This window comes from Solanum dulcamara, chromosome 4 (assembly GCF_947179165.1).
Source record: "Solanum dulcamara chromosome 4, daSolDulc1.2, whole genome shotgun sequence".
Lineage (NCBI taxonomy): Eukaryota > Viridiplantae > Streptophyta > Magnoliopsida > Solanales > Solanaceae > Solanum > Solanum dulcamara.
Window position 1 is genome coordinate 31,189,147 of NC_077240.1, and position 23,066 is coordinate 31,212,212.

The 23,066-nt window shown below is 35.6% G+C and overlaps 3 protein-coding genes and 1 non-coding gene across 4 annotated transcripts; 2 read left to right on the forward strand and 2 right to left on the reverse strand.

Moving 5' to 3' along the window:
• The first annotated feature begins 1,082 nt into the window (after positions 1–1,082).
• Positions 1,083–2,588, forward strand: LOC129884168 (uncharacterized). The gene is made up of 2 exons (XM_055958511.1): positions 1,083–1,410; positions 2,154–2,588. Exons 1-2 carry the CDS (start codon positions 1,099–1,101, stop codon positions 2,586–2,588), a joined length of 747 nt encoding a protein of 248 aa, XP_055814486.1. The 5' UTR covers positions 1,083–1,098.
• Positions 2,589–4,617: 2,029 nt separating this feature from the next.
• LOC129884169 (uncharacterized) lies at positions 4,618–7,337 on the reverse strand. Its single transcript, XM_055958513.1, has 6 exons — positions 7,203–7,337; positions 6,259–6,606; positions 5,833–6,081; positions 5,627–5,737; positions 5,212–5,322; positions 4,618–5,136 (listed from the first exon to the last, which is right to left on the reverse strand). Exons 1-6 carry the CDS (start codon positions 7,335–7,337, stop codon positions 4,618–4,620), a joined length of 1,473 nt encoding a protein of 490 aa, XP_055814488.1.
• A 6,784-nt stretch (positions 7,338–14,121) lies between these two features.
• On the reverse strand, positions 14,122–14,227 carry LOC129888133 (small nucleolar RNA R71). Its single transcript, XR_008766560.1, has one exon. It is a non-coding gene; the product is annotated as a small nucleolar RNA R71 (small nucleolar RNA).
• A 2,783-nt stretch (positions 14,228–17,010) lies between these two features.
• Positions 17,011–18,276, forward strand: LOC129884170 (uncharacterized). Its single transcript, XM_055958514.1, has 3 exons — positions 17,011–17,198; positions 17,322–17,444; positions 18,159–18,276. Exons 1-3 carry the CDS (start codon positions 17,011–17,013, stop codon positions 18,274–18,276), a joined length of 429 nt encoding a protein of 142 aa, XP_055814489.1.
• The last annotated feature ends 4,790 nt before the right edge of the window (positions 18,277–23,066 follow it).

The following is a 23,066-nucleotide window of genomic DNA, read 5'->3' on the forward strand; positions in this document are numbered from 1 at the left end:
TAATACATACAAAGAAGCATGTATCAAGTACATGCGTTGACACACTTTCTATCAGTATGTCACTTTATTTGTTGATATTATATATGAAAAAAAATTGGTATGATACATGTCATTTTTTTTATACAAATGAAGTTATGTGTTAGTATGCCTTTCAGACGGCTGTTGTTGGAGAATGAAAGCTTCATGTTGGAAAAAATCCGATATATTCAAAGTTAGATATTTTAATAGTGAACATTCATGTGCACTGAGAGATAGGATTTTCAACAAAGTTCATGCTACAAAGGCTTTTGTTAGTGCATTCACAGCACCTAAATTGGTTAATCATAAGAGAATTCTCACCCCTAATGATATACGAGAGGATATTAAATCAGCGTATGGAATTGATATTACCTATCAACAGGCATGGCGTTCAAAAGAGCATGCTTTGGAGATGTTAAGGGGAAAACCTGCTGATGGATATAGACAACTGCCTGTATACATAAATATTCTAAAAACCATATATCCAAATTCGTACATAAGTATGCACAAGTCATCAACTGATGAGTTCATGTATTTGTTCATAGCGTTAATGCCCTTGATGAGGGGGTTTCAGTTTTGTCGACCAGTAGTTGTTGTTGACGGTGCGCATCTTGATGGACCTTATAAAGGGACGTTTGTATCAGCTAGCACACTTGATGGGGCAGGTATTACTTTCTTATACTGTTTCTTATTAAATAACAGTGTGTCATCTCATTTTTCACGTTTGTTGTGATTTTGATGAATTCTAATAACTATTGTAACGCTATTATTGATTTATTAGGTTGCATATTGCCGTTGGCGTATGGTATTGTTGATACGGAAAATGATGCAACATGGACATGGTTTTTTCAGAATTTCAGAAATGTATTTGGTGAGAGGGACAATATGTGTGTTGTATCAGATAGGAACGAAAGCATAATCAAGAGTGTAAGCATGGTATTTTCCAATGTTCCTCATTTTGCATGCATATGGCATATATGGAAAAATGTGTGTACTAAATACAGAAGGAGCAAAGATGTACTAAGTGACATCTTCTATTCAGTGGCCAAGGCATACCGAAAAGATGAAGTCGATAAATTAATGGCCAAAGTTGAAAGAATCGATCAACGGGTGGCACAATATTTAAAAAATGCAGGATACGAAAAGTGGTCAAGGGTTCATGCCACTGTCAACAGGGGAAGAATGATGACTTCTAACATCGCAAAATGTATCAATGGATGTCTTGTTGAAGCGCGAGAGCTGCCTGTAATTGACTTTTTGGAGCAAACGAGAATGTTATTTGGTTCTTGGAACTGCAAAAATAGGGAAATAACATCTTATACAAAACATACTTTGGGTAGAAAATTCGAAGATATCCTAGTTTCAAACACGATCAAGTGTTCGAGAATGAAGGTACACGATACATATTTTCTGATACATATATACTGATACATCAGTTCTGGTACACGATACATACTTTCTGATACATATATACTGATACATCAGTTTTGATACATCATTTCTGTAATTGATACATACTTTCTGATACATATATGTGAAATTTATTTCTTGGTGGCTGCTGATTCATCAGTTATGTATAACATGTGCTAATTAAATAATGAAACATCAATTATGATACATAAGTTCTACATTTGATACATAAGTTCTGATACATATATGTAAAGATTATTTTCCTTCAGGCTGTTGATTAATCAGTTATGCATAATATGTTCTAAATATATACTGATACATCAGTGTAGATACATTAGTTATGTAGATGATACATAAGTACTAATAAATATACGTGAAGTTTATTTATATCAGTTTGTTGCTTCGTCATTCAGGTATAGCCTGTGCTCATTATACACTGATATATCAATTCGGATACATCAAATGTGTAGTTGATACATAAGTACTGACACATATAAACATAACATGTTTTAAATATATATTGATACATTATTTCTGATACATCATTTCTGTAATTGATACATACTTTCTGATACATATATGTGAAATTTATTTCTTGCTGGCTGTTGATTCATCTGTTATGTATATCCTGTGATAATTATTACCCTTTTACATCAGTTCTGATACATAGTTGTGTATGTGAGGAAGCAGTACTGATACATATATTTGAAATATAATTCCTGCAGGTTGTTGCTTCATCAGACTATCTTTATTCTGTTTACGAATTAGGTATAAGATACATTGTGTGTCTAGAGAGAAAAACATGCACTTGTGGTAGATTTCAACTAGACGAGATACCATGTCCACATGCAATTGCAGTGTTGAAGAGCAAGAACATTACTGACTTGCACCCATACTGTTCTGATTACTACAAACCAGAGGCGTTGACAAATACTTATGAATTACCAATGGTTCCAATGCCAGATAAGAAAGACTGGACTGCTCCGAAGGAAATTTTGGAAGAATTTGTCTTGCCGCCAATATACAAAAGGATGCCAGGAAGACCAAAGAAAGGGAGAAAAAAGTTCGCTAGTGAGAAGATAACAAGTAGCACAAATTCTTGTGGACGTTGTGGCCACGAAGGCCACAACAGAAAGACTTGTAATTTTATTCCTAAATAGATATGATGTTTGTGGTATCTCGGTATACATTCTATTTGAATCATATAATAACATCTATTTTTATATTTTATATTTGAGTTTGACACGTGACATAAATATAAAAATCTTTTTTCAGTTGATATGTATCAAGATTAGTACATTTTATTGCTACAATTTTTTTAAAAATAAAATACAGGACGTCCATCGGTTCTCCTTGACTTGGATTAATGAAATCTCACATGGTTTATTTTTTGGATCGTTATTTTCCCAAACATAAACATTCTTGTCTTTTCGACAACCATAATTACACAAGAGTTATGGGTGATACATAAGATCTTATTTGATATAGGTTGTAGATTATCATATGCAGTAAATCTTGATAAATGCGAATCTGATACGTAAGCAAGACGTATCATAAATGTTAAATCTTGAGACATAGAATTCTTATGCAAAAAAATAATGTATCGGAATCATTAAATGTTGAGAAATGAGAATCTGATACATGTGCATGATGTATCATAATAAATAAATCTTGATTCATAAAAATCTCATACACATATAATATGTATCAGAATTCACAAAATGTGACACTAATGAATATTATACTCGATACAAGTTTGATACAGTAGAATATAAAACATAAATTTTGATTTTATATTCGAGTTTGACACCAGAGAAAAACATACTAAATCTGATATATAGAAATATTAAAACATACTAAATCTGATACATTACAGTTTATGTATCAGATACATTAAAAGTAGCAGAAACACTTAAAATATTTACTATAAAAAAAAACTATTGGACATCAATCAGTTCTCCTTGGCTTGGAGAGATGCCTCTCCTAGGTTTTTTTGGATCGTCGTTATCGCTAACATAACCATCCATGGCCTTCTGACAACCATATCTCCATAAGAGTGCGGCATATCTTGAACGGAAGAATTCAGCGTTTAGTCCAGTATTTGGAATAGAAATTCCATCACTAAGATATTCAGCAAAAATGGCCAGGAAAACTCCACAATTCCTGCAAAGAAAGGAATACACAAGTTTAAAAAAAGTAAAATTGACATATGAATGATTTAGTTATACATAATTGTTAATACTCACAAGCTGTCACTTCCCTGTTGCGCAATTCCTTCAACATACTCAACTGCAATTGGGTGATGTGGTTCAAGCATATTACCGATTGATTTGTCCTTGTATGAATCAAGAGACGACCAATCAGTACGTTCGTTGTTGTCAAAGAAACCACTGTCTTGCAGCTATGTTGGTAGCATTGCTGCTATCTTTTGGATCTCTAGGGAAGGGTTGCTACTTCTTCGTCTAGGCGATGAATCATACACACGTATCAACCTCTCTTTCAACACAACTACCGCAAGAACCCAATGAAAATCCCTATCACAGTTTACTGGAATGTATACCTCATCTACCAAATGCCAGGGCAAACCGGCTGGTATTGAGAAACCTCTTATTATGTTCTTCACGGATCTCTCGTGATGAGCTGTAACAGTGGCCCTTGCCATATTTTCTTGTGTAGAAATGTTAGGTGGAGTAGCGTGTGTGTGCATATTCGATGTAAATTTTGAAAATGCAGTTTGTCGTTGTGTATCGATACTGATTGCTCAACTGCATCTTCGATTTCTTCCGAAGGTAGTAAAATATTACATCGATGTGCTGCACATTTTAAGAAAGTATTAGTTATATAACAACTAGCATCATGTATCAGATTATGTATGTATCAGATACATTAATCTATGTATGTATCAGATACATTAATATGTATGTATCAGGTAGTAACTATGAGTTGTATCATAATATTTATGATGAAATTTTTACCTCATCGTTCTAGCATCTGTTCGGCTGTGACATTAGGTAGAACCAGTTCTTATCTTTAGGAAATGCCACTACAAAGTCTATTTTTTCAAAGCCGAATGAAGAGCACTTAGATCTGTAATGATTCTCCTTCGAATTTCTGAATGAAAGCTTGTAGTTTAATAACATAACAAATATAATACACAACTTGTATGGGTATAAGTTGAATATATCATACTTACTTGTTGCCATGTGATTTTAGTAGTCCTTTATCTATCCATTGAGAGTAGTCTGTGACAAGCTTGGATGGGGGATGATAGCATATACCAAAACCTTCAAAAGGGTGTGTCTGATGCATAACAGCTGACAAAGTTTCCTTTCCCTTTTCACTCGACCCAAAGTTTGAAAGATACGGCGACTGTAAGATCTGCGAAGGAATCCTGCTTCTTCGAAATGGTGTCTTCGCATCGTCAGATAATACATTGGCTTTTGATGGAAGAGTGGTTGGTAGCTGGCTATCGCATAATAGACATTCATCCTGAACTTGCTCATGACTAACAGCTGTCAATGGCATGGCTGGTAATAGAAGTCCGTATATTAGAGCATCTATCACATCCAGAGTTTCGGTCGAAAATGGTGCTGAAGTATTGAATTCTGATGTGCTTGGTTTGATTTTTTCTTTTTCAATCTCCTCAACTTGCTCTTCTACTTTGTCAGTTTTATCATCGGCTACTCTTCCATCTTTCTTTCCAGTGTTCTACACGTAATGTATAACGTCATTAAAAAACTTAATGATGTTGACTTTATCTCAGTAATGTATCTGATACATTACCTGTAATGTATCAAAATCAACAATAAGCTGATCAATATCTGCTCTTTGTGGTTCCATTTGGTGTGCTGATACATTCTTCAATTGTGGTGTAAAAATCAATATTTTCGATTCCTACAAATGTTAAAAAAACAATTACTTAATAAAATACTGCGAATATCATACATTATCTTAAAAAACCAATTACTTAATAAAAAATCTGCAGATATCATACATCATTTGCTACAATGTTATGTTATGATACATCATCCACCTTTTGTATCTTGATGGATGATTCATCTTTCTGGAAACATAATAACATTTACTTATGATATATATGTACTAAATGTCTAGATATATATATATATTTAAAGAGGTTGAGCTTATACAATATATATATAGCATCAAATTGTTCATCAATTTATTTCTAATACATTACCTTTAATGTATCAGAATAAACCTGCTGATCAAATAATTTTGGAACATCTGCTGAAATGTTTTTTTCTGATATATTGTCCACCTGTTTTATCATGGTGGATGGTTCAGGTCCCTGAAAACATAATAACATTTACATTTGATACATGACAATGAAAAGTATCCAGAAGTTTAAAAACATAAATATCAAATATTACATGATGTATGTACCTTAATATCTTCCTGGACATTAGATTTGTCATTTTTTGGGGGTGGGTCAGATTTATTTGCAAAATTGTGCACCTCCAATCCAGTAGGTGCTTCTTGTTGTTCAACCACATGGAATGTTTGATCAAAATCATCTGTTTTAACTTGAGATGATGTGCCAGTCATTTGTTTCGCCATACTGTCGATGGATTTCAAAAGATCAATGTGATTTGAATCAATTTTATTCTCCAAACGCTTGAACTTCCGGTCAACCTTGATACATGTATATGAAAAATCAGAATGTATCACCTAATTAAAAGTATATTGTATATGATACATCTTAAAGTAAAAACTTACGTATCTCTTTAGAGACTTCTTTATGGACTTCTTCAATGCTTTGAATTGCATATGAATAATTTGATCCGAATGACCGGAAGATTCACTTCCTACAGCTGACTTCGCCTCTGGTACATTGTCAGGAGAAACAGGCTTTTCTGATTCATTTGGTGGTATGAAATCCTTGTGCATGTTGGCTGATTCTACTTGAATTGGCTTTTTAGCAGGGGAAGTCTTCATTCTTTTGGAAGGAGGTGGAGAAGATGTATCAGCGACATGACTGGATCTTTTTAATAATTCTGTGGGTGGTGTTGTTGAAAAGTCCTCAAATTCGAGGACTTCATGAGGTTTTCTGAAATTGACCTTGGCAGCCGATGTTGAAGCTTCAGGTTTCTGTTGGTTGCCATGAATGACAATAGATTCCATTTCATATTGAGATTGGACAATGTTGGAGCATGGATACTGCAAAAAATATTGATTAATTGTCAGAAAACAATTGAATAATTGATACATGTTAATGCTGATACATAAACATGATGTATCAGAAACATTAATCCTTCATACATGAGAAACTGATAGAAAAACAACATTATCTGATACATAAATGCAGATGTATCATGAGATATAATTCTTGATACATTATAATTTGATACATAAGATAGAGTTTTCATGAGCTGTAAATACTGATAAATGATTTTCTGGTACATACAATTATATGTATCAGAAAGATTATATAGAGTATATGTATCAGATACATTATATCTTGATACATTTATATCCTGATACATAAATATATGAGCTGATACATCTACTTTATGAATCAAATTATACTGTATCAAGGTCATGAATATATAATGTATCTTAGATTTTATGTATAATGAATCAGTGCATAAACGAATAATATTCAAAGTATGTACCTCACTGAAGATGGTAGACATGAAGGTCTCAAATTTTGGCTTCACAGCGACAACACGTCAGTTAAGAATTCTAGAAATTTTATTACCCACTCTTACAACAATTTCAGAGGGAACTTAAGATGCACATTCATATATCCAAACATTCAGAGCATATGGCATGCCGCCTAGACGATATATTTGTTTGGCATTTGAAAACTTCTGACGCATTCCTTTTATCAATTTTGAAAATGCTATTTTCCCCCATGGATATTGCTCATACCTACCATCTTCTACCATCTTAAAATCATCAACTGATATAGGTGCATCACCTAGTTGAGAAAAAATAAAAGTGTGGATGAAATAGAGAATGGCCATCTGAACAGCGTCTTCGTTTGTTTTCCATCTTCCAACTAGAAAACGCTCAACGAAATGAGCTTTGTTGACTCCATTTTTGGCACCAGGAAAATATAAAGACAATAATCTACTTGTTTAGTCATCAGAATACCGAAAGTCATTGATATTACCGGTACATCGCAAACCAGTAATGATAGCAAAATCATTTATAGTAAATCGTAGTATATTACCCTGCACATGACGAATGTGCAATTCTTCTTTGTTTTTTTGGTCTACCTCAAGAAGTAAGAGGCATTTGATGATTTGCCCTTGAAAGTTGCAGTTTGGCATATCTAAGTAGTGACCAAATATGGATTGCCTAAATAACTTTATACCTTCTTCACCTATTGATGATTCAAAATCGTCAAGAAAATTAGCCCTATATGCCGTTCCGAATCTCAATGGGTGGAACGGGATCTTCTTGATGACGTATTTCATTCCCTGCATTAATATGAAAATGGTTAAATATAACTTGAACTTTATACATAAATACGATGTATCATATGCATTAAAATATCTGATGCATGAGATGAGATTCTGATACATACAGAAGATGTATCAGAAACAGTTATATATTATATTCTGATACATAAATGTAGAAGTATCAGAATCATTAAACTTGAAACATCAAAAAATGACACTTACACATGATGTATCAGAAATAGTAAATCTCCAAAAAATTGCATTTGAAAAAAACATTATGTATCTGATACATAAATGTAGATGTATCAGAATCATTAAAACTTGAAATAACAGATACTGAGACTTAAAGATGATGTATCAGAAATAGTAATTCTCAAAAAATTACATTTGAAATAGACATTATGTATCTGATACATAATATAGATGTATCAGAATCATTAAAACTTGAAATAACAGAAACTGAGACTTAAACATAATGTATCAGAAATAGTATATCTCAAAAAATTGCATTTGAAAAAGACATTATGTATCTGATACATAAATGATATGTATCAGCTTCATTAAAACTTGAAACAACATAAAATGACACTTAAACATGATGTATCAGAAATAGTAAATCTCCAAAAAATTGCATTTGAAAAAGATATTATGTATCTGATACATAAATGTATATGTATCAGAATCATTAAAAATTAAAACAACAGAAACTGACACTTAAACATGATGTATCAGAAATAGAAAATCTCCAAAAAAAAATCCTTTTAAAAAGACATTATGTATCTGATACATAAATGTATATGTATCAGAATTATTAAAACCTTCACAAAATTTTCATTCTAAAACAAAAAACTTAATTGAACACATACCTTTGGGAGATTAGGGCGTGTTGTAACCCCTTCAATCTTGTTATCTATTTCTTTGGGTGCATGTTTAACTGTAGCTTTCGACTTCAATTTCTCACGTAGCTTATTCATCACTGCTGGATCGTTACGATGTTTGGATCTAACTTCGTCGTAACCTTCCCAAGATGAATCAGAACCAGGAGAAACAAGAATTCCTTGATTTTTATTGGACTGTTTGAGACCATGAACGGATTCCATGTGTATCATTGAAGGTATGAGAAACAAAAATAGAAAGATTTACAGAAGAAAGCAAATGATAAAAATTTAGAAGATTTTTCAAAGATTTTCAGAAGAAATCAAAATATACAAATTTTAGGAGAAATCAGATTGAATGAGGATGAAGTGAAATTCCATATAAGGAAAGATTAAAATATACCTTAGTTGGAACCTTGAAATTGATTAACGGTTGAAGAGTATCAAATTAACTAGAGCAAATTAGGGCAAGGATGAAGAAAGAGGCGGATGTATCAGTGAGGTATAGAGAGAGAAAGAAAAAAGAGGGAATTTGGAAATTATTTGGTGTAGATGGGAATAAAAGTAAATATAGCATCATATTATGTGTAAAAGGATAATTTTCCCTATAAATTTTACTTAAAATCACTTTTTTCCTTGAAAAATCTATAATGCTGCTGTTACCTTGTGAATTTCATACCCTAAATTTCAGTGTTTATCATAATTTGCTGCTTGAAAACATTATATAATTTTTAGTTTTCAATTTCCTCATTAATTGCTATCCATATTTGTTGGTGTGTGAAGAATAAAATGAGTAACGTCTTAAGGAAACTTTTTGCATGTTCTAATTTCCCATTGAAGTATTATATATTATTGCAGTAAACTGTATATTCAATATTATGTTGTCGTATACCACAATGATAAACAAAATATAAATTGTATACTCCAGAGGTATATATAAGTAGTGTACATACCTTCTTTAGCACTTCGGTATTTTGTAAACTTTTTTTTCTCTAAATAGGTTGCAATAATTTCTTACACAGTCGTTTGGTGTAAGGTATAAGGTATAATAATCCAAGGGATAAAATGCAGGACTATTTTATCTTACATTTGGTTGGAGGTATTAGGCAGTCTTGGATAATTTATCCTACCATTTATACCTTAGTGATGAGATTAGTTATCTTATATAGATAGTGAAATAACTTATCCCAAAATTACATATACCGGGATTATTAATCCTAGAATAACTTGTTCCCAACCAAACTACTCTGTAGTGTTAAGAGCTAATTACATCCTATCAATCTCTATTCTTTTTCAAATTACAAAAATTTCTTAAATTTGGTGGAATTCGGATACATCCCAAAACGTTTCGATACATAGCGTCTCGATTTCGGATACATCCCTCAACGTTCTGATACATCGCGTCTTGGTTTCGGATACATCACTCAACGTCCTGATGCATCACGTAAAGTGATATATCCAATCAATACATCACGTAAAGTGATGTATTCGAGAATATGCCAAATGGTAGAGAATTTTAGAAAATATAGTAAAATAAGTTGTGTATATAGGTAATTTTTTCAAAAAAGAGATTGATTATACAAATTTCATCTATAATTTATTCATAACAATCAGAAGGTCGTTACAAGTTTGCGATGCCATCTTTATGGTCTTGCTATTGATGGTACCTTACATAAGGGAGCTCCACAAGTATTTTATTGAATCAGTATCCCCCCCTCGATTTCTCTCACTATATGTTTATATATAGGTAATTTTGTGAAACTGATTCTACTAAAGCTGAATTTAATAGAATAGTTCCTTCAAGATGTTATAACGCATGATATCGATCCAATTTTTCTATCTATCTTTATAAGTAGGGAGAGGAAAAGTCAATATGATATTTGTATTAATTTTTTCAATGAAAATAAGCACTTTGTTCTTTTTCATTGAGAAAGCTCAATCCCACACCTTAACTTCAATGATAGGAACAATCTCCTTATTCTGACGCCCCATTGAACAACATTTTTTTTGACGTTTCTTTCTTATCCAGGAAGAGAGCATTAGAATGCAATGAAGTGGATAATGAGATATCTTTGCGACACTTATAGTCTGAGTTTATGTTTACGGACAGAAAAGCCTATTTTTTGTGGTTACTCTAATTCAAATATGGTTGGTGATGTTGATACTAATAAATCTACTTCAGGTTAATTGGTTACTTTTACTTGAGGAGTTATGTCTTGGAAATATAGGTTGTAAGATTGTGTTGCTCTATCTACCATAGAAGTTGAGCTTATTGTTGTCATCGAAACATGTAAAGAGTTGTTTTGGATGAAATTTGTTTGGTGGAACTTAGCTTTGCTCAAAAGGTATGTGCATTATTACGATAGTTAAAGTATTATTCATCTTAGAAATAATTCTACCTTTCATGATCGACTTAACATATTGATGTGAGAACCTTTGAATTCGAGATATGATGAATTATATATTGGTTGAACTTGAGAAGATTCACACAAATAATAATGGTTCTGATAGGATGATAAAAAAATTATCAAAAGGGAAATTTAGAAAGTGTTGCACGTTCGCTGAAATGAGCCTCATCCACATAGTCGGGAGGGGTATAATTGTTGGATTTTGGATCTTTTCTTCTTATATATGGATTAATAAAGGAGAAACTACCTATTAGACATACATCCATATCATATATACTAATTCTACATATACTTTCAAACATTTATGTATTTTACTACTAATTAAGAGTTTCTACTATATATTGAGGAAGATATCCTAGATACATGTATTTTTGCTATCAGATACACTAAAAATAGGGAAAGAGGCGAGCGAGATGGAAAGAGAGGCGATCAAGATAACCATATATCTCAGATACATGCGAATCACACTAGATGCACAATAGGTAGATGTATTTGTATGTATCTGGTGTGATTTGCATATATTTGGAATACCATATACATTAGAGAGTGGTGAGCGAGATGGAAGAGAGGTGAGGGAGGCGAATTTAATTTGTCTATATATCCTAGATATATACAAATCCACTTGGATACAGTGTATCTAGAGTAAATTATACATAATTTTGACCCTATGTATCCTGAGATACATATATTTGGACGTATCTGAATGTACCAAAATCTAATAAGATTCATAATATTGCAAACTACAGTGTATCTAAGTAATTATTTGCTAAACTAGTGGAATTTATGTAAGTTTTCTATTAATAAAAGCATAATTTGGACTGACCCACATTTGTCCTAAAGCCCACTATCATGATGCATATGTAATACATCTTTTAGTCTGATTTCAGATACACAAGAATGAAATTTTAGCAATCATATAAAAAATAGTGAGAGAAATGATCTTGGGTATATTTATGTGCCCATGTGCCATGTTTGCCTATATTTGATAGTTGTTTTGAGAATATTTTAGAAAAATAATTGCATATTTTAGATAAAATGAACAACAAGGTTACACTAAGGTGTCTGTAGTGATTGTAGGATTCTTGGAGATAAGTCAGTGCTAGGAAGAAGTAAATGGAAAGAAGTGCAAGTTGAACGGGAGAAGAAGAGAGCGAAAAATGGTACAAGAAGCCCTGCGCACTGCTAGCGCGCCGCGCCAGGGCATAAACTATAGAGGAGCATCTTGTACGCACTGCTAGCGCATCGCGCCAGAGGGTAAAGAACTGAGCGGCGTTCCTGGCACACTGCTGTTGCGCCACACCAGGGGTAAAACAACTGAAGGGATTTTCTAGTGCGACCCTCGGATGCCGCGCCAATAGAGCCCCAAAGTTTGGATTTTTCTGTTCAAGTCCGGGTCAACTTAGGATTGGAGAATTATATTAAAAACCTTATAAATAGAACCCTAGGGCTCTTTAGAGGGAGTTCTATAGCTTTTGAAGGAACACTGAGACGAGGGTACATGCACTTTAGGTTTCTTTTTTCTTCTTTATTCTTTTGAAGATTAAAGTGTATGAACTGATGCATTGTGTATATCTATTGAACATGAGTGGCTAAGCGCACTTATTCTTTGGCAGTAGCTATGAAGTTATGATATAATATGATCTACTATTTTGTCGATTATAGGTTGTTAATTATAATTACTCCTGTATATTCGTTTTAACTATTGTATTATTTATCCAACATTAGAGTACATGTGTTGTCTACCTTGAATTCGGAAGAAGTTGAGGAGATAGAACAAAGAATGTAGGAAAAGTGTTCATGCTAGGGTAATTTAGGGTGATTCGTATGCAGGATGCTAGTGATACATACCTGTTTACCACGTTTGGTTAATAAATAAGACAATAGATTAATGCGTCTTTATTGATTCATGCCTATCTCCGCTCAATGATGTAGTTAGGCTGTCGATAAAGATAGATAATTAGAGGTTGAAAGACCATGATTGTATTAGTAACCCTATAAATTAGTAGTTAAACACCTCATCTAAGACTAAAAGTGGAAAATATTATGTTTGACTTCATTCTATGCTACATTCTTGGATTTTTCATAACCTGATTTTCTGCATAATTCTTGTAGTTGTATTAATTCTTCTTAAAGCAAAGGATTTAGTGATAACATTATCTCAGTTTCTCATAACAAACATGATCGGTATAGTCCTTTAAACAAAAATAAGTGATCGTCATAAAGTCTCTGTGGGTTTGATATCCGGCTCGAAAGAGCTACTATATTACTTGTTAGATCGCGTACACTTGTGTGGGATTTTGGACGCAATAAATTTTTAGCGCCGTTGTCGGGGACTTTAAATTAGGCAATTTGTTTTTATTTGAAATTTCTATACTGATTGTGCTAGTGTTGACAACTTGATTTTAGCTGTGTATTTTTGTATAAGGCATTACACTAGGTAGAGACAGGGACCTTGTAGAGCCATTATCTGAGCCTGAATGATTCTTTCATCGACAAAGGCGAAGAACGGCCTATCAATACCTAATACAAAAACTCAATCTAGAGAAAGATCACAGTTTTCCAGGGGACGGTTTGCCCGAGGAGATACCGCCAGAAGAGATACCTGTGGAGATGGAAGCAAGGATAGTGCGAGATGTGGCAATCCCACTCACAGAAAAAGTTACCTCCACTATTCAGAAATCGACGTCTGGAGATCGGTTTGCACTGAAATAGAATATGGTGCAATTTTTGCACACGAACATGCAGTTTACTGGGCTGCCTCACGAAGATCCCCAAATATATATCTAGAACTTTCTGGAAATCAGCGATACTTACACGCCAACTGGGGTATCTCCTGGTTATGTGAGGTTAACGTTGTTTTCCTTTTCGCTATTGGGGGAGGCAAAGAGGTGGTTGAAGTCGGAATCGCCCAATTCCATCACTACTTGGAATGACTTAGATCGTAAGTTTCTAATCAGGTTCTTTCCTTCGGAAAATACAGCTAAGTTGAGAAACGAAATCTTAAGCTTTAAACAAAAAGTTGGAGAGAATTTATATCAAGCTTGGGACAGATTTAAATCTCTACTCATCAATTACCCCACCATCATCAGGCGAATGAGGTGTTGGTCCATATCTTTATTGAGGGGTTGGAATCTAACACCAAAATTCTCCTTGATTCGGCTGCAAGTGGACAAGCACTGGAGAAAACTTATGATGAGCTATATACACTGCTGAACCACATATCTCAGGGAAATCCTGAGTGAAATGGAGGGAATTCCAAGCTTGTGGTGCAGTAACAAGCAAGAATGTTAGATGTAGATGCCATGATAGCCTTGACTGCACATATTGCATCAATGTAGAATATGATGCCCATATATTTTAGCAATTTGGCACTGGGACAGTAGCAGGTGGTAGTGAATATGGTTCAACAACAACCAATGTGGTGTGAGGTTTGCAGAAGTAGTGAACATTCAACAAATTATTGTGGAGCTAATCTGGAGTCTGTGGACTTTGTGGGTAATGCACCAAGAGGAGGAGTTAACCAGAACTATGAAAATACTTATAACCCGAATTGAATAAACCACCGAAACTTCTCATAGAGTGGAAATTAGCATCAAGGGCAGACCCAAATCAGACCACAAGGAGGTATGCAACAGTATAATAATCAAGGCTAGGGTAACCAGAGCTCAGGGAAATCAAGAAGCATGAGTGTAGAGGATATATTGAAATAAATCGTGATTGACTAGGCTAAGTTAGCTGTAGATGTGCATCAAAATTAGTTAGCTACTTAGAATCTCGAAAAATAGCTTGGGCAGTTGGCAAGTGCACAGAAATCTCGCCAGCAAAGAGGTTTGCCAGGTAACACTGATCCAAACTCCAAACAGGTAAATGCAGTAAGTACCCATAGTGCTCGAAAATTAACTTAATTGACTCTCAAAACAAAATTGGACGAGTTGAAAGGTAAAGGAAAAGTTGGGAAAAAGGTGAATCCAGTAGGCAAACGGTGGGTAAAGAATAAAAACCAAAACCTCCTCCTCCATTCCCACAAAAGTTTAAGAAAAAGAAGGAAGAGGAATGTTTTGAGAAGTTCATCAACATGCTGAAACAGGTACAAATTACTTTACCTTTGATTGAAGTTTTGCAGGGTATCCCTAAGTACGCCAACTAGGGCTGTATAGGGCAAATCGATAAACCACACCAAATCGACAAATCGAACCAAATAAAAAAAAATCCCGACTAGTGGTTTGGTTTGACTTGGTTTGGTGTTTGAAAAAAAAACCCGACCATTATAGGGTTGGTTTGGTTTTAACTAAAAAAATTCAAACCGAACCCAAACCGACCCGATTATAGATATACTACTTTTAAATTATGTTATACATAAAAATATTTATTAAAATATAATTTATAAATATTTTTTTAAATTTTTTCATAATTTTTGTTTTTTTTCTTACATTTAGATTTGGACTTGAGAAGCCCATTTAAATAATATACAAAAAAGCCCATCTTATAAAGTTATATTATAAAGTTAAAACTTCAAACAAGTGTTCTGCCTCCATCTTATATGTTGATATTTTGTACTAGAACTCTTTTTAAGAAGCACTGCTCTGTGCTTTTTATTAGATAATATGAAAAACTCGAGAAACTCGAAAAAACCTGAGAAACCCGAAAACCCCCGAAAAACCCGAGAAAAATTGATATCGAAAAACTTGACTTTTATTGGTTTGATTTGATTTATAGATTTAATAACCCAACACAAATAGTTTGGTTTAGTTTATAAAAAATCCGAACCAACCCGGTCCATGTACACCCCTAACGCCAAGTATGTTAAGGACGTTGTGACCAAAAAGAACAAGCTGGCTGAGTATGAAATAGTAGCACTCACTGAGGAGTGTAGTTCAATAATTCTGAATAAATTTAAGCTCCCAAAAAGCAGAAAGATCCAGGAAGTTTCACGATACAGGTTACTATTGGCAGTTGTGTGAATGTAAGAGGATTATGTGATTGACAGGTGGGGTACGAAACCTGCCACCATTCTGTTGCAATTGGCAGACCGCTCAGTAGCTAGATCGGATGGGATCATTGAGGATGATTAGTCCAGGTGGGATCACTCATTTTCCTTGTGGACTTTGTCATCTTAGACTTTGAGCCAGATCCAGAGGTCCCTTTCATATTGGGACGTCCATTTCTTATTGATAGATTTAGCAGTAGGGCGACTAACGATGAGAGCTCATGACAAATTGGAAGTATTTGATGTGTATAACGCATTCAAATTACCTGCATATATGAAGAGCTATCTACACTAACAATAATTGATGAAGTAGTGGCGGAGAAATGTGTGGAATCTAAAGATCCTATGGAGAAAATATCAATGGGTTAAGACATAGAAAGCGATGTGCTGGCGCAAGAAATTGTTAGTGTGTTGGATGCTCACAATGTGAGAATGTGGAAAAAATAGGTGGAACCATTGAATAGAGTGTTGGGCCCGTCGCCCAAACCCTCAACTGAGGAAGCTCCAAAACTGGAATTGAAACCACTTCCATCTCATCTCAGGTATACATTCCTTGGTCCAAATGACATTTTAGCAGTAATTCTCTCATCTGCTTTGTCTGAAATACAGGTTACACCAGCTTTGGAGGTGCTTAGACTACAAAAAAAAGCCATGGGCTGGCAAATGGATGACTTGCACGGAATTAGTCCAGCCTTATGCATGCACAGGATATTCATGGAAGAAGGGCACAAACCAGTTGGAAAACCTTAGCATAGACTGAATCCGGTAATGAAAGATGTGGTGAGAAAGGAGGTCATTAAGTAGGTGGATTCAGGAATCATCTACCCCATCTCAGATAGTAAATGGGTAAGTCCACTCCAGTGTGCACCTAAAAAGTGGGGATGATGGTGATCACAAATGAGAAGAATGAGCTAATTCCCACTAGAACAGTCACTGGCTGGAGGATTTGCATGGACTACCGCAAATTGAATGAGGCGACAAGGAAGGATCATTACCTAGTTCCTTTCATTGATCAAATGCTAGACAGGCTATCTGGGCCGGAGTATTATTGCTTCTTGGATGGTTATTCACGGTACAATCAAATCTCGATTGCTCCTTAGGATCAAGAAAAGACAACATTCACTTGTCCCTATGAAACTTATGCTTTCAAGCGTATGCTATTCGGATTGTGTAATGCACCTGCAACTTTCCAAAGGTGTATGATGACGATCTTTCAGGACATGGTGGAGGATTTTGCGGAGATCTTCATGGATGACTTCTTAGTTTTTTGGGAGTCCTTTGATTCATGCTTACGAAATCTGGATAGAGTGGTAGGAAGGTGCTAAGAGACAAATCTTGTACTAAATTGGGAAAAGTGGCATTTTCCAGTAAATGAAGGGATTGTCTTGGGTCATAAAGTTTCAAATAAAGGGTTGGAAGTAGATAAAGCCAAGATTGAGGTGATAGAGAAGCCACCTCCTCCGATTTCAGTCAAAGGAGTCTGCAGTTTCCTAGGTCATGCTGGGTTCTATAGAAGGTTCAATCAGGATTTCTCAAAAATATCTAAGCCCATGTGCAGCTTGTTGGAGAAAGAAGTAAAGTTCACATTCGATGAGAAGTGTGTATGAGCCTTTGAGCTATTGAAGAAGAAGCTCACAGAAGCTCTAATTTTAATTTCTCCCAATTGGAAGCTACCTTTTGAGATTATATGTAATGCCTGTGATGTAGAAGTAGGGGCAGTCTTGGGGCATCTAAAAGAGAATATCTTTCACTCTATTTATCATGCAAGCAAGACTCTTGATTCAGATGAGGCCAACTACACTGTCACATAAAAGGAGATGTTGGCACTGGTTTATGCATTCGACAAGTTCAGATCCTATTTGGTAGGTACTAAAGTGATTGTTTACATTAATAATGCAACTCTTAGGTACCTATTCAATAAGAAAGATGCAAAGCCAAGGCTCATAAGATGGATTCTGTTGCTATAAGAGTTTGATATCGAGGTCAAGAATTGCAAGGGATATGAGAATCAAATTACCGATCACCTTTCCAGGTTAGAGAGTTCGACACATATTGAAAAAAAACTACAGATTAAAGAAGAATTTCCAGATGAGCAGCTATTGGCCCTAGGGATGACTGAATTGCCATGGTATGCAGATGTTGTCAATTAGCTAGTTAGTAGAGTGTTTCCACCTTATGCCTCGCAGCAGAAGAAAAAGTTGATGCATGATGCCAGGTTCTACATATGGGACGAGCCTTATTTATTCAAAAAAAGTATTGACCGAATGGTTAGGAGGAGTGTTCCAGAAACTGAGATGCGCTAAGTGTTGGATAGTTTCCATTCATCACCATATGGCAGCCATTATTGAGGTGAGTGTACTGCCCATACGGTACTTCAATTAGGTTTCTTTTAGCCTACTCTGTTTAAAGATGCTGAAAGATATGTAAAGAACTGTGATCGGTGTCAAAGAGTGGGCACAATATCAAGGAGACACAAAATGCCTTTGAACAACATTCTAGAGGTTGAAATCTTCGATGTATGGGGCATGGACTTCCTGGGTTCATTTCCATCATCCTATGGGAATCAATATATATTAGTGATAGTGGATTATGCGTCCAAATGGGTTGAAGCCATGGGCCTTCCCATGTTTGACTCAAAAGTGGTAAGCAAGTTCCTAAAGAAGCACATCTTCACTCGATTTGGCACTCCCAGGGCAATTATCAGTGATGGAGGATCATATGTCATAAATCAAACAGTGAAGAATCTTTTGGCTAAATATGGGGTGAGACACAAGTTAGCTACAACTTATTATCCGCAGACCAGTGGACATGTTGAGGTCTCCAACAGGGAGGTGAAGCAGATACTGCAAAAAATCTATCAATGCACAAAGGAAGGATTGGGCAGCAAAGCTAGATGAGACATTATGGGCATATAAAACTTCTTATAAAACCCCCATTGGGACATCCCCATATTAGATGGTATTCGGTAAAGCGTGTCACCTACTAATGGAGTTAGAACATCAAGCATACTAGGCAATCTAAAAGCTTAATCTCGACCCAAAGTTAGCAGGACGGAAGCGGTTGGATCAATTGCACGAGTTAGAACAGTTTAGGCTACATGCCTATGAAAATGCTAAGCTGTATAAAGAGAAAACAAAGTGATGGCATGACAAGCATATTGTCACTCGAATTTCAAATCAGGGCAAAAGGTACTCCTCTTTAACTCTAGACTCAAACGTTTTCTAGGTAAGTTGCGGTCCAAGTGGAGTGGACCTTTTGAAGTGGTGCGTATGACACCGCATGAAGCTGTGGAATTATGAAATGCAATGAAAACACCCATATTTTTAGTAAATGGACAAAGAGTTACACACTACTTTAGTGAGGTCGTGCTGCAATGGTAACTAAGGTGCTACACGGGAGGCAACTCGTGCATTGTATTAGTATCTAAAGCTTGTAATTTTTCTTTGTCTTTTGTATTTTAGGCTAGCATTTGATTTTAGATTGTCTTTATTGGTAATATTAGGAGTAGAAGAAGTTCTAAAGTCGTGCCACCACAAAAACTAAGGCGCTAGGTGGGAGGAAACCCACCGTGTTTGTTTTTCTAATAGTGTGTGGTTAATGCGTAGATTGACAGAAGCCAATTCGAAACAAAAAAAAAAAGCAAAAGTCTGAAACCTGGCGGGCTGGCGCTTTGCAGGCACGTCGCGCTAGGATGCAAACAATGAAGTACTTGGACGGGCGTAATCTTGGTGCGCCGCGCCAAGACCTATCTCAAAATTTCTGCAAGTGGGCACGACACTGGTGCGCCGCGCCACCAATGCGCCAGTGTCAGGTTCGGGTTTAAATTCAGAAATAGACATTTTAAAATACCCCAAAACCTTCCTACTACCCATTATCTCAACCTAAACTCTCCAACTACTGACCCTCACTCTCCCACAACCTTTCATCTTCATCTCCCCACTTTAATTCCTCCTATAAAACCCCCTTTTCACCACCTACATTATCCCACACAAGTACAAAAATATCAAAACACCACTTTGTCTTCTTTGTCTAGCCACCCACCATTCTAAAATCATCACCATTGTCTAAATACGATTCTCTCTCTATATAAACTCTCCCTTTCTCTTCTCCAATGACACCTAAAGGAAAGCAACTAGACGGAGGAGTGGGTAACAAAAGATTTCGAAAAAGGGGGGCTTATTCATCTGCGAAACCAACAAGTTCAAGACTACCACCGCGCTGATTCGGTAAGCAGAAAGTAGAGCAATATGGGTTGGATTGGTTCGAGTCTCAAAAAGAGGCAAAGTACATGGAGATAAGTATGTCAATGAGGGCAGGTTGTAGGCGGAGTTTCCTCAAATTCATGAGATGGTGTGCAATTTGGGTCTTCAATACATCTTTGAGGACCAAGGTGAGTGTAATTTAACTCTCGTCCGTGAATTTTATATTAATTGGACTACTGAGCAGTCTAGTAGCAATAGTGTAGAAGTTAGAGGTAAAACTATATGTTTTACCACTCGAGCATTGAATGAATTCTTAAGAACTCCCCACTATGACTATTTTGAGAATTTAGACATGAAGGAACAACCCTCATATAGAGGCATTCATCACAGCTTATGCGGTGTTAATTCTGCTGCATGGTGGGATAGGCAAAAGACACTGAGAGACACTCTACATTGTAATATGCACATCTTAATAGTGAGGCTCGGGTATGGTTGAAAATTATTTGAGTGTATTATTACCCGGTAAGCACATGTTTGATGTGATGAGGGACAGGATTGTTTTGGTTTATCGCTTGATGAAAAGGTTGCAGGTGAATACTGGGTCGGTGCTACGCCACAACATAAAGAAATTATGGAATAAAAAAAGGTGGTATTTTTGTTATAAAAGTATAATTACCCGGATGTTGCGGCCTGAGGGTGCGAGGAGGAAGTTCATGATTTGTTCACACCAAGAGTTCCATTATTGGTGTGTAATCTGATGGATGTGACAAAGACTAAGGCTCAAGACACTGCTCATGGGCCTGTATTATCAACTTTTGGTCGACAAGAACAGGATAATAGCTGGATAGGAAGGATGTTTGGTATGGCAGAGTTGCAATTGCGTATTGGTGGTCGTTCGGTGATGGACAAAGAGATGGCGGAGTTAGTTGATCTCTATTCTCTTACGGATAGTGCTATGTACATGTGCCGTATGGACCTATTGTTTCAGAAGCTCTTGGATGATGATGAGCCCACAATTGATAAGATAGGAGATGATGATGAGAACGAGGAGCCAGACGATGCTACCACTCCTCTTATGGCTGTGAATGACACTGCTACCACTGATGGCGGCGATAATGACTGAGCTGTTCAGGAAGTTCCTTCTTTCACTCTTGGGCTATGCATTAATTGTGCACTGAGGATAGTGTTTGTTTAAGTGTAGGGTAGGAGTTGAAATTCTAATTATATTGTGTATAGATTTTGTTAGTGTATTTTTATTTTGGGTTCCTTGGTAGTTGTTTTTTATTCTTTAGCCAAGGATAGTCCTTTTTGAACCGTACAAAAAAAATGTCATAAGTGTTATAGGTCTAAGTTACTCTTAGTTAAGTGACGTTGCTCTATGGTAGATGGATGAAGACCATCTTAAGAGTATTCATCGTCGTGGTGTCTGTTTGTAGATATAGTGTCTGACTAGGCTGCGCACTTGGATAATGTAAAGCATGGAATGAAATGACTAGTTTAAGACACCTAAAGCCCTTGTATTCGACTCAAGTGATGCATGCTTAATATTGAATTCATATGGTTGTATAGTTGGTAATATTTAGTTGACATTCTTCAGTTGTACATGTGCCATGTGTGTGAGGATTTGTTGTATTCTATGCGCACATATTGATAGCTAGAACTTGCCCGAAGTGTATGCGAAATGAAATGAAGATTGTGGAGCTTAGGAGATGACGTAGGCATTACTTTGATAGCCTGGTTTTTGTTCCCCCTATTGTGTGACTAACATGAATACTTAATTCCTAGTCAGCCCTTTTGAGCCTTGAAATTTTCTTTAGCAGCCTCATTATGTAGCCTATCCCCATTTGTTTCAGGCAGCCAAGTAAGTTAAGTTGATCCAAAATCATAAGCGTTTTGAAAGAAGTAAATGCAGAACAAAGGGATAAGAGAACATGAAGCTTATAAAGTAGGGAATTGGTGCCTGAAATAAACTAACACCTTGTAAAAAAAAGAGAAAAGTTAATAAACAAAGGAAGAAAGAGAGGCCCTATTATAAAAAAGGTAAGAAAGAAAGAAAACGGGTGAGTTTAAATGGGTGTTTGAAGTTGAGTAAATGAGAAGTGTAATGTAATAAAGTGCTTGAGAAAGTTAGCCACTATTTATAATCAAATAATAGCTCCTACCCGTCCCTTAGCCAACATTACAACCTATGAAGACCTAGTGATCCTAAACTATCGTAGTCTTGTATTAGCGGAGCAGAACACTAAGTCCAAGCTTATAGAAAATCTTTTGTCGCAAATGAAATTATTTGAAAGTGTGAGTGACTTTGTTGTTATACACCCACTGATGTTTAAAATGTTATTTGATTGCTTATAGGTGATTCATTTGTGGTGAGAGGAACATGTCCAATTGAAAGGATTGATAACTTATATGGTTGCTAACTGAATGATGTATATGAGTTTGCTGTGTTACAGAGTCAATCCTTGAGGTTAGGAGGTGTTGAACTAGTCATGTGGGTGTATGAAATGTGAACATGCTTAGTGAGATGCCCATTGTATAACCAAGTCGGCTTGCCGTATAAACATGTTGTGTCATTGGCTATGCATAAGTCAGGTCTTTATTCGAGGACGAACAAAAATCTAAGTGTAGGGTAGTGATCTTGGGCATATTTATGTGTCCATGTGCCTTGTTTGCCCATATTTAGTAGTTGTTTTGAGAATATTTTAGAAACATAATTGCATGTTTTAAATAGAATGAAA